The sequence below is a fragment of the Callorhinus ursinus genome, unplaced genomic scaffold (genome assembly GCF_003265705.2).
Source record: "Callorhinus ursinus isolate GAN/ISIS: 27379988/994484 unplaced genomic scaffold, GSC_fseal_2.0 scaffold18, whole genome shotgun sequence".
Lineage (NCBI taxonomy): Eukaryota > Metazoa > Chordata > Mammalia > Carnivora > Otariidae > Callorhinus > Callorhinus ursinus.
Window position 1 is genome coordinate 15,803,312 of NW_027397080.1, and position 12,324 is coordinate 15,815,635.

The 12,324-nt window shown below is 42.8% G+C and overlaps 1 protein-coding gene across 21 annotated transcripts in view; it reads right to left on the reverse strand.

The window, feature by feature from the left end:
• The window catches only part of LOC112811776 (mediator of RNA polymerase II transcription subunit 18), a 148,475-nt gene that overhangs the window by 102,542 nt on the left and 33,609 nt on the right, over positions 1–12,324 (reverse strand). For 3 of the 21 annotated variants that reach the window (XM_073903104.1, XM_073903103.1, XM_025856100.2), the window contains exon 1: positions 6,748–6,802. The exons of 7 other annotated variants lie outside the window; for them this stretch is intronic. Coding sequence is in view for 5 of the 14 variants with exons in the window: in XM_025856093.2 (XP_025711878.1) it covers positions 6,748–6,915 (168 nt within the window). In the remaining 9 variants the exon portion in view is untranslated. Of the gene's footprint in view, positions 1–2,293; positions 2,415–6,747; positions 7,310–12,324 lie in introns of those variants that run through there. 11 more of the 21 variants (XM_025856093.2, XM_025856090.2, XM_073903101.1 and 8 more) reach the window with 8 other exon arrangements.

The window sequence follows — 12,324 nt, forward strand, 5'->3', positions numbered from 1 at the left end:
TGCAGAGACATGGTCAAAGTGCTCTGGGATCACTCAAGGTAAGGGGGAATCATTAATCTTTTACACCAGTTTTGATACTGTATTTCCTATCAAAGTGCAAAGGAGAGAGTGAGCAGCTGGGTAGAAAGAATGGAGTACACTGGTAATCAACTAGATGGCACATGCAGGCTAAAGGTAGGGAAGTAGAGTTCTCTCTAGAAGACTGAACATGTTGAGTTCCACCAGAATCAGCCATCCACAGAGGAAACAAACAAACCAAGCAACTGCACTTAAGTTCTGTCAGACAATCAGAAGATTGTTATCTATCCTCAAATGAAATACAGTCAACATTTATCTAAAAAGTACTCCTGGAAATGTGGCTAACAAGTTCACATTTGAAAGAATAAATGTAGAGAATTTTAACAATGGAGTATTTTGGTCACAGATTTGATTCAAGATTAGATCTGAATTGAAATGTTTACCTAACAAAAACCTAACATCATATACTACAAATAAATTTCTAAATCAGTGCACTGACAGCTCACACCCTGAGAGATTTCCCTGCCACTCAGTACACCTGAACAGAAGGATGCACTTGAAACCAGTGCCCCCTCTCTCCTACAGCACTGATGACAATACCACTTTTTCCTTTGCCAGGTATAGTAATATATTTTCTTATATTTACTAAACACTCTACAGTTTACAAAGACCTCTCACATACATTATCTCATCTCACACCCCTAAAGAAATGGTCATTATCCCTATTTTATAGATGAGGAAACCAAAGTTTAAGGAGGTTAGCTGACTTGGATATTCACAGCGACAATGTGACAGAGCTGGAACTAGAACCCAGGTCTTCAGACTCCAAAGATAGGAAATGTATTATATTGAGTAAATGGGTCAGAGCTTTCAGATGGTCAAAACCAACACCTGGCGTTTTAAACATAATAGAGAAGTTAAACTGAAAACCAAGGCTGAATCTGAAAGCTGTAGATTTTGAAACACCTCTTCCCTAAAAATCAGACACTAAACACACTTCCTCTCCTAAAATCCCCTGGAATGTTTTTGGTGGCAAATCATGAAATCTTAAAATTTGAGAGACCAACTAATCCAGAGCACTCTATTAAGAAATGAGAAAACTGAAGCACAAGGCTTGTGACCTGCTCAGAGATGGCGGCACCAAAGCCTTTTATGACAATATAGTTGTGTTTTCTTCTAAGGTCCCTATCGACAGTATTCAAGAGATGCTGCTTTGCTGAGAATGTAGGAGACAGAATGCGTGGACTAGTGGAAAATTCCTGTCTGACCTCAGCTAGCCTTAATTGCTATCTGGTAGCCCTCTCCCTCATCTTTGGTTGGCTCCCTTACCTTTTCCACGACTGCTATTCCAAAACACTCTGTCTAGCCTTTTATCATTCCACAGATAACTTAACCCCTTCCTTCTTAAAGGAAGATAAAAAAGAGGTCATTAGACATTAACAAACCTTATAAGGCAGAAATTGTGATCCTGAGCTTTGTAGTCAAAATACATCTGGATTCCAGATCTCTTCCATTACTTATATGTGAAGTTAAATGTCTCTGAGCCATAATTTCTTCAACTGTCAAATGGCAATGCCCACCCACTCCATAGAACTTTTGTAAAATTAAATAACACATACAAAAGTATCTAGGGTGGGGACGCCTGGGTGGCTCAGTCAGTTAAGCATCTGCCTTTGGCTCAGGTCATGATCCCAGGGTCCTGGGATCGAGTCCCACATCGGGCTCCCTGCTCAGCAGGAAGCCTGCTTCTCCCTCTGCCTGCCACTCTCCCTGCTTGTGTTCCCTCTCTCCCTGTGTCTCTGTCAAATAAATAAAATCTTTTTTTTTTTAAAGATTTCATTTATTTATTTGAGAGAGAGAGAATGAGAGATAGAGAGCATGAGAGGGAGGAGGGTCAGAGGGAGAAGCAGACTCCCCGCTAAGCAGGGAGCCCGATGTGGGACTCGATCCCGGGACTCCAGGATCATGACCTGAGCCGAAGGCAGTCACTTAACCAACTGAGCCACCCAGGCACCCTAAATAAATAAAATCTTAAAAAAAAAAAAATCTAGGATGCCTGGCTGGCTCAGTCTGTGAAGTATGCAATTCTTGAGCTTGGGGTTGTGAGTTTGAGCCCCATATTGGGTATAGAGCTTACTTAAAAAAAAAAAAAAAAGTACCTAGATCAGTGTACAGGGTAAGCGGCTGGTGACTACTCCAATTTCAGTTCTCATCTCCATCACTTCCAAACACATCTTCCCCCATCCTTTCTTCATGTTTCCCTTTCAAGGCTCACCTCTCCATGAGCTTTCGATTTTATCTCCTTCCAGGGCTTCTTTATCATCTCCCTTTTCTCTTGTGCCGATCTTCAATATCTGCCTCTCTCCTGGCTCCTTTTCCTTCACCTTCCAAACACGTCAAATCTCTCCCATCTTTTAAAATCAAATCAAACAAAAAGGCCCTCAAAATCCAACTCTTCTAACACTTAACTCTGTTATCTCTCCTAAACGCTCTAACCTATCCTAAAGACAGCAAGCAATTATCTTTCAAAACAGATCAGATTATGTCAAGTACCTGCTTTGAAAACCTTTGATGATTTAACAATTCCCTAATCATAAAGCCTGAACTCCTTAGCAAAGCATTTTGAATCCTTCTCAGCACCTGGCCTCAACCTTTCCTTTCACCAGCCACTGTATTCTTCAACTACTCAACCCCAGGGGTCTAGAGACCCCCTAAGTATTCCATAACCTTCTAAAATTATATGCATGTTTGTGTATGTGCAGTTGTCTGGGTGAAAATCCATTGCTCTTTTCAAATTTCCAAGAGGGGGCATTTGAACCGGCCGTAAAACCCTCTTAGCTCTACCACACTCCTCACTCTTTCCCAGACACACACCTTACACTTTTGCACATCCATTCCTATGCCAAATTGCTTCCTCTGGCTGATCAGGGGTGGTGGTGGCTGGGGGACTCAGGCTGGAATAACCTTAATAGTAACAGGTCTACTGGGTGAATTCTTATTCATCCCTCAGGAACAAGCTCCAAAATCACTTCCTCTGTAATGCCTTCCTTCACAGTCTACCGAAACAGAATCACTCTGTTCCTTTCCTAGATTGTAACACAGCTCTACTGAACACTTACCACAGTAAGGGGTTGGAATGTTGTAAGCTTTTCAAGGCAGAAGCTCAATACCTTAACATCTTTGTACCTCCAGAACATAATCCAGATCCTAGCACACAATGGGCAAAACAAAAATCAGCTGAATAAAAGAACCATTTATGGCACTGCATTTGTGTCCTGGTATTCTCCACAACTGCCCCTGCCCACTTTTGTTATTCATTCACTCATTCTACAAACATTTATAAAATTCCAACCAAATACCGGGATCTATGCGTTAAGCAGTAAGGATACAAACTAGGACACAGTCCTTGCCACTTAAGACCTTTAACTGTGACAATACAGAACAAATTTAAAAGGCTTATTTGATAAGTGCATAAAAGGTTATGGTGGCCCATATGAAGACGTGATTATCAGTCACAGAATGTCTTACAAGGAGACATCACACTCTCTTAGGCCAGAGAATCTACTCATTCTCTCTGTCTCTTTCTTTATAAACAATCTTCTTCCAATGCTCCTTTTCCTTTTCTAAAGGGTATAATATGACCAAATACCCTACTCCTGGAAATAATTTCAAAATAATTCCACAGATTGAGCAGGAATGATTACCCCCGTGTTACAGATGAGAAAACTAACCTTCAAAGAGGTCACTGCTCAAGGTTGCACATGAGAGAGGATTTTATTTAGTACTTTTTTATTGTCTGACTCCCCCCAACCACCACCACCCCTAATCAGTCGGTAAGCCCCAAGAAGGAAGACTTTTGTTTTCACTGCCTTGTCCTCAGGGTCTGATTCCTGCGTTTCAGTGTCTAGAACACAACAGGCTTTCAATAATTATATGTTGTGTTTTTTTTAAAGATTTTATTTATTTATTTGACAGAGAGTGACACAGCGAGAGAGGGAACACAAGCAGGGGGAGTGGGAGAGGGAGAAGCAGGCTTCCTGCACAGCAGGGAGGCCGATGCGGGGCTCGATCCCAGGACGTTGGGACCATGACCTGAGCAGAAGGCAGCCGCTTAACCGACTGAGCCACCCAGGCACCCTGTCAATAATTACATATTGATTGAATGAATGGATGAACTGATTCCAAAATAAAGCAGACCAACAGCAAAACACACAAAGGAAAACAGTTCCTTCCCATTGTGATGGCTTAATAAGAGATTTAAAACAGGCTTCTACTAGTTAGAAAGGCTAGACCAATTGTATTGACTCAATTCCATTGGCATGTTATGCATTTTACCTAAGAAGAATTTAAGTAAAGGAGGTGAAGTAAGTTTCTATTTCTGATGTCACATTCATGGCATGTACTGACATAAAGCCAAGATTTAACTGCAGGTTTGAAACTGATTAAAATTAGTTTTTACGAAAAGCAAACACTAAAGAAAGCATTTTCTTGAGTCTTTGACACTGGCTAGAAAAGTATCTCAATTTCAGTTATTTCTTCAATGTTAGTTCCAGCAGCCAAAACTGCTGTATCGATGTTCTCCAACATACTTGTTTAAAAAACCTTTAAGCAGAGATTAGTCAAAACTTTTTAGTCATGATTAGACAAAACCACAGCCCAGTTACTCACCACTATTCCACTCCCAGGGCTCCATAAAATTGCCATTGGTCTGAAGCACAAGGCAATCACCATCAAACATACCATCAAACAAGGTGATGGGACCAACATTAAATATGCTTTATGGTTTAGTATGACACTGTTTATGTTCTAGAAACTCCTGTTCCTTATAAATCACTTTGCTCTGATTAGAAAGTATTTCCATTATTTTTCTCCAATATTTAAATTTCAATAAATCATAAGCTGTTGGTGGTGGTGTGATGAGTAACTGCAATAGGCATGAAGTAATGAAAAGAGCACTGGCCTGGAGTATAGTTTACTCTGTCCTAGCTAGGTTGTGTGACCTTGGGCAAGTCACTTAACATTTTAGAGGCTGTGAATTTAAGTTGTGAATTTAACATTTATCAGCTACAAAATGAGAAACACCACCTCACAGAACTGTAGTGAGAAATTACATAATATATATGATGAGCTGTTTTCAAAAAATAACACTAATAGCAATGTCATGTTTGAACAAATAACAGCCAGTCATTAGCAACTACTGTTTTTAGATTATTTTTAAAACTTTTAGAGCAATTCTGTGGATGCTTCTTCAAAACACAGCCAGGAAAACAACCAATCTCTACTCACTGCTGGATTAAAAACTGAAGAAAAACTGCATTAAAGATCTCCATCCCTGTACAATATTACCAACACAATCTGGGATTCCCAGAGTATATCACTTCCATTATGAGATACCAACATAATAAAGTACAATAGGCTTTATTTTATTTGACAGCTTGACTAGGGAGGGAATTTAACCTATATAACGTTAATAACCTTCCCTGATTCATGTAAAGGGGTCCTGGTTGTCCTCATTTCAGGCACTTGAAATACATTTTTTTTTCAAATACAATTTGAAATGCAATTATTTTTCAAAAGGAGTGTCCACACTGGCGTTCTGAAAGTTTTGCTTTATGCTGAATCTAGCAATGCAGTCGTCCAATGGAGCATACATTAAGTCACCACTATCTAACAAAATTTTGTTAAATCCACACACTTCACCGGTTTCAATAAGGATCTACTACTACCTCTCCTCCCTCAAACTGGCTTCATTCCTATTACTTGGTGAACTAGTCTCTTTGTTGCTTTCTAGAAGCAACTAGGTTTCTGGTTTCCCTATAAGGCGGCTCCTTCTATTAATGGACATTTTCTTCCAACTTTTTGTTTCGAGCAGAAGAAATAAAAGGATTGGCGGGTCCGAGGGGCGAGGAACTGGGCGGCTGGACGAAGTCCAGCAGCTTTCCTCCGCATGCAGTGAATGAAAAGACTGCTCCGTGCCCTATAAATCACTTTCTCTCCTCCGAGATTCAAGAAGTGTGTGAACCTCAACCGCACTGGTTCTCTGGTTCCCTGATCACAGCTGCAAACTATACAGACACAGGAGCAAATTCGGTCCCTTCCCAGTTTCCCGGGGACGGAGCTCACGTCTTTTCCACAGGCCCATCCCCCTACCGAGAAAAACGGCCGGAGACTCGTGCCCCGAAGCCGCGCGGGGCTGACGTTTCACAGTTAGACAATAACCTCAAGGGTTTTCAACACAAACTCCGTCTGCCACTGCCTGGCTCCGAGCCTCCGCTCGGCCCAGCCGGGATGCCGAGGTCCGATGGAGAACTGGGGTTTGAAAATGGACTTTGACCTGATCCGGTTACCGTAACCGGATCCCCAGAGACCCGTCCCCATCAGGGACGGCCCGGCGGGCTCCCCGGAGGAGGCGACTTCACGCACCGGCACAAAGGGGCAGCCCAGACAAAAGGGCCCCGCCAAGTCGAGGGGGGCGGAGAGGGCCAGCCGGCGCGGGACGCACTACAGGCGGAGAAACCACGGCGGGGCCGTTGTGGGAGGGCGGAGAAGGAGGCGGCGGCCACGGCCCAACCCGCCCCGCCCTGGCCCGACCCCACCGCAGCTCGGGCCGTTACCCCTGCCCGGACCGCGACCTCCTCGCGGGGCCAAGAACGCGGCCGGAGCCTAAGAGGCGCTCGTAGCCAGACCCCGCGCACTTCCCGCTCACTTTCCCTTGTTCCTCGAGCTCACCCGGGTGGCCGCCGCCGCCTCCTCAGCCTCCACAGCAGTTTCCCCCGGAAATCCTACCTGGGCTGCCGGCCGCCTGGCTACAGCCAGAGCCTTCGGCCCCGGGAGGGGGAGCGGGAGCGGGAGCGGGCCGGACAGTGAGGGGTAGGAAGTGCCGCCGCGGGGGCTCATGGGACTTGTAGTCTTCAGGAAGGGCCAGCTGCGTCGCGGGCCGGACAAGATGGCGGGACCCGCTATAGTCCTCTGCTCTCCTGGCTGTCAGCTAGCTCTACACGGCCTCTTTGGGCATGCGCCACCCGCTGCCTGCGCCCTGCGGGTAGGACTTGGGCACCTTTCCCGATACCGAGAGGGCAAAGGTCTTTGGACTTGGGAGGATAGAATTGAGTACTCGGCGGCAGGCAGTGCCTAAGGAAGGAGCTGATGCAAGTGTGCTGTTTTAGATAACTGTGTCCAGTCCCTGTCTGGTCAAATTTCCAATATATAATTTCTGCAAAAGAAGAAAACTGTTGAGGGCCAGTTTGAAGTACAAAAACTTAGAAGTAAGTTATCCTCAATTTGTGCATAAGGAAGAAACCCAGGAATCACTTTTTTTTTTTTTAAACCTTTTTACATTTTCTCCATCCCAAGAATCTTCCATTTTTTTTTTTAAAGATTTTATTTATTTATTCATGAGAGACAGAGGAGGAGAGAGAGAGAGAGGGAGAAGCAGAGGGAGAAGCAGGCTCCCAAGGAGCAGGGAGCCCGATGCGGGACTCGATCCCAGGACCCTGGGATCATGACCTGAGCCGAAGGCAGACGCTTAACCATCTGAGCCACCCAGGCGCCCCAGGAATCACTCTTGACACCTCCTTCAGTCATTCTACATTCCGTGTATCTCAAGTTCCATTTTCTCCACTACCGTTAGAGGAAGCCACCGTCAGTCGTCTCTACAAGACTCACCAGTTTCAGGCCTCGGGGCTGTCTTCCTCCAAACACCTTCCTTGCTGCACCAGAGGATCTTGCTAAATGCCAACCCCATTGTGTCACAGCCCAAATTACACCTAAGTATATAACCTAAAGCTGCAAAACTTCTAGAGGAAAACAGGAAAAAGAATCTATGTGACCTGCAAACACATAATCCATAAAAGAAAAAAAAGATAAATTTTAAGTCGTCAAAATTAAAAATTTTGCTCTTAAAGACACTTATGAAAATGAAAAGTCCCCCATCAGGCTCCTTGCTCAGCGGGGAGCCTGCTTCTCCCTCTGCCTGCAGCTCCCCCTGCTTGTGCTAGCTCTGACAAATAAAATCTTAAAAAAAAAAAAAAAAAAAGAGGGCATCTGGGTGGCTCAGTCGGTTAAGCGACTGCCTTCGGCTCAGGTCATGATCCTGGAGTCCAGGGATCGAGTCCCACATCGGGCTCCCTGCTCGGCGGGGAATCTGCTTCTCCCTCGGACCCTCTTCCCTCTTGTGCTCTTTATCTCTCATTCTCTCTCTCTCAAATAAATAAAATCTAAAAAAAAAATGAAAAGGCAAGTCACACACTGGAATGAAATCACAACAAAACCAACATGCAACAAAGGACTAATATCTAGAATGATTTCAATCCATTAAGACAAACCAGTCTAAAAAATGATTTGAACAGACATTTTACCAAAGAAGATAAACATAGGGCAAATAAACACATGAAAGATGTTAGGGAAATGCAAATTAAAACCACAATGAGATAATCTACACACCATGACTTGTAATACCAAGTGATCCAATGTTAACAAGAATGTAGAACAAGAATTCTCATTCACTGTTGGTGGCATTGTAAAATGATACAACCACTTTGGAAAACAGTATTGAGTTTCTTTAAAAATTAGGGCGCCTGGGTGGCTCAGTTGGTTAAGCGACCGCCTTCGGCTCAGGTCATGATCCTGGAGTCCCTGGATTGAGTCCCACATCGGGCTCCCTGCTCAGCAGGGAGTCTGCTTCTCCTTCTGACCCTCCCCCCTCTCATGTGCTCTCTCTCAAATAAAATCTTTTAAAAAAAAATCCTAGGAAAAGCAATTTGTAGCGACAGAAAGCAGATCAGCAGTTGCCTGGAGACCCAAGAAGGCAGAGGTATGGCAGGCAGAGATTATAAAGGGGATAAAACTTTTTTGGGGTGAAGGGTATATTAATTATCTTGATCATGGTTATGGTTTCAAGACTGATGAGTTTTAAATATATCAAAACTCATCAAACTGCACACTTTAAATATGTGCAATTTATTGCTCATCAATTATACTTCACTAAACCTGAAAAATAGTATAGTCAAAAAACTCTATTAAAAGAAAGAAAAAAAAAATCAGTGGCTTCCCAGTACCCTTATGAAAAAAATTATTGCCATTGAAGCTCTAATTGTGGAATTTCAATACCATCCATGAGGAAGGGGGAGGATGGCAATTATGAAATCCCAGGTAACTAATGATGGTGGTAACAGTAGTAGTAATAGCAGTAATAATAAGACTCCTACTTTTTCTTGAGCATCTAGGTATTTTACATATGCCTTAACTAGGATTCCCCCCAGAAAGCAGAACCAGAGACAAGTACTAGTTGCAGGTAATTTATTTGGAACGTGGTCCCAGGGATTTAATGTGAGAGCCTGGAGTAAAACAGGAAAGAGGGAGCCAATACAAGGGTGCATTACCAAGTGAGCACTGCTATGGGCACCTTGGGGTAGAACCTATGAAAACCATCTGAGGATTGTCTAGAATGCCTCTCAGCATGGTCATCCAAGGACTGCTCTGAGAATCATTTATCCATTGGCTTCCATCCCCCATTAATTAGGATTACCCCAGGGGGACATCAACTCCTCTTGCATTCTGAACAGAGTTCTACCAGTGTCCTATATCTTGGTTTCAGAAAAGCTCCAGGACAGAATGCAGAAAAATGCAAGAAGAATTGAAGCCCTCACTAAACTGTTCTCTGCAGCTTCAGCTAGAATCTAAAGGAAGTCTAAGAGGATGTGGTAAGGCAACAGAGGTGCCAGACCGTCCCTTGCAACGCTCAGATTTGTCCATGTTCTATATTAGATCCAATTTATCACTCTGTCTTCAAGGTGATGGCTGGCAACAATCTTGATGAAAGACTCAGTGGTACTCATAATTCTTTGCAAAATGTTATGTTGCCCATATGCCTTTTGTGTCCTATAATACCCTACACTCAACCATATAGATGATTCTTATAGATGATATTAAATGAAAGAAGCCAGACCAAAGGAGTATATACTGTATGATTTCACATATATAAAATAAAAAATAGGCAAAAATATTCTGTTGAAAGTCAGGATAGCAGCTACCCTTCAGGGAGGAAGAGCAGTGTCCAGAAGAAGGTGAGAGGAGGTTTCTGGATGTTGGTAAGATGGTTTTTTGATCTGGATCTGGGTGCTTGGTCCATGGGTATCTTCAATTTGTAAAAATTCATTAATTGGGCTATATATACTTCTCTGCATGTATATTATACTCCCAACATAATTTTTTATTTTTTTATTTTTTCATTTTATTTTTTTAAAGATTTATTTATTTTGAGAGAGTGAGAATGAGAGAGAGAGTACATGAGAGGGGGGAGGGTTAGAGGGAGAAGCAGGCTCCAACATAATTTTTTAAATGCGAAGTGGCCTGGGCCAAATCTCTTTGTCTTCAGAGAAACCAACTAATAGTAAACACTAGGGGCGCCTGGGCGGTTCAGTCAGTTAAGTGTCTGGGTCTTGATCTCTGGGTGGTTGAGTTCGGGCCCTGCGTTGGGTTCCATGTTGGGTGAGGAGCCTACTTAAAAAAAAAAAAAAAAAAAAGGGAAAAGAAAGTAAACACTATTGCTAACCATTAATATTTCTGGATTTGGGGCTCATGGGCACTACTGGTGCATAATGTTAAGAGCATGGGCTCTGGCAATAAAAAAATGTTCTGCCACTCCCTATCTGTGTGCTATTGCCCAAGTTATTTAAACTTAAGATTCAGTTCCCTCGGATGCCTGGGTGGCTCAGTCGTTAAGCGTCTGCCTTCGGCTCAGGTCATGATCCTGGGGTCCTGGGATCGAGTCCCGCATCGAGCTCCCTGCTCAGCAGGAAGCCTGCTTCTCCCTCTCCCACTCCCCTGCTTGTGTTCCTGCTCTCGCTGTCTCTCTCTGTCAAATAAATAAATAAAATCTTAAAAAAAAAAAAGATTCAGTTCCCTCATTGTACAACGGGAAACACAATAGTACCTATTATATCGGTTGGTGTGATAATTAAATAAAGTAACATACATAAAGTGGCCAGTACTGTACCTGATATACATTAAGTACTCGGTAAACAATAACTGTTATAAGTAATATTAGTTTTTGTCTTTCTATTTTTATTAGGTTTCCAAGTTGTCTTTTTTTTTTAAAGATTTTATTTATTTATTTGACAGAGAGAGACACAGTGAGAGGGGGAACACAAGCAGGAGGAGTGGGAGAGGGAGAAGCAGGCTTCCTGCAGAGCGGGGATCCCAATGCGGGGCTCGATCCCAGGACCCCGGGATCATGACCTGAGCCGAAGGCAGACGCTTAACGACTGAGCCACCCAGGCGCCCTGGTTTCCAAGTTTTCAACAGTGAACATGGACACAGGATGCAGGTGCAAGGATGTTCATTGTAGTACTGTTTGAAATCTCAAACAAACAAAAAACTGGAGACAAGCTAAATATGCATCTACTGGAGAATGTGTAAATCAACTGTGATATATTCATATTCTAGAATAGCACAAAGCAGTTACAGTGAATCAATTAAAGCTACAGGGATTGACGTGGATAAAAGAAAATGTTGAGGGGGGCGCTTGGGTGGCTCAATCGGTTAAGCATCTGCCTTCGGCTCAGGTCATGATCCTGGGGTCTTGGGATTTAACCCCTCATCGGGCTCCCTGCTCAGCTGGGAACCTGCTTCTCCCTCTCCCTCTGCCTGCCTCTCCCCCTGCTTGTGCTCTCTCCCTCTCTCTCTGTCAAATAAATAAAATCTTAAAAAAAAAGACAAGAAAATGTTGAGGGAAAATAACCAAGTTGTAGGTTATACACAGCCCAATACCATGTATAAAAAATTTAAAAACATGCCAAACAACACTATATACTATTTAAGGATTTATCTATATGTAATAAAAATATAAAATCATGTATGGAAATAAAATATTCAGGCAAGTGATTACTTCTTGAAGAGGGAGGAAAGAAATGGGCGAAAGGAGGGATATATTGGGGCTTAAAGCATCCTTGATATTTTATTTCTTGAAAAAGGTTTTAAGAAAAAAAGGCAAAACATTAAGATTTGACAAAGTCGGTGAGGGTACTTGGGTGTTTGTTATATAAACCTATTTTTCTATATGCTTGAAATTGTTCTCTATTTAAGAAAAACATAGAGCAGAGCAGTATGCAAAATATTCTACCTTTTTTTTTTTTGGTAAGGAAAAACAATAACTTATTATTTCAACAACTGCTGTTATGCCATCCTGAAATCAATGGCTTTGGTGGGGAAGGAGGGAGAGAAGTATTGGTTGTTTTTTTATTTGTTTGCTTGTTTGTTTTAAGTAATCTCTACCCCCCGGTGTGGGGCCTGAGATCAAGAGTTGCA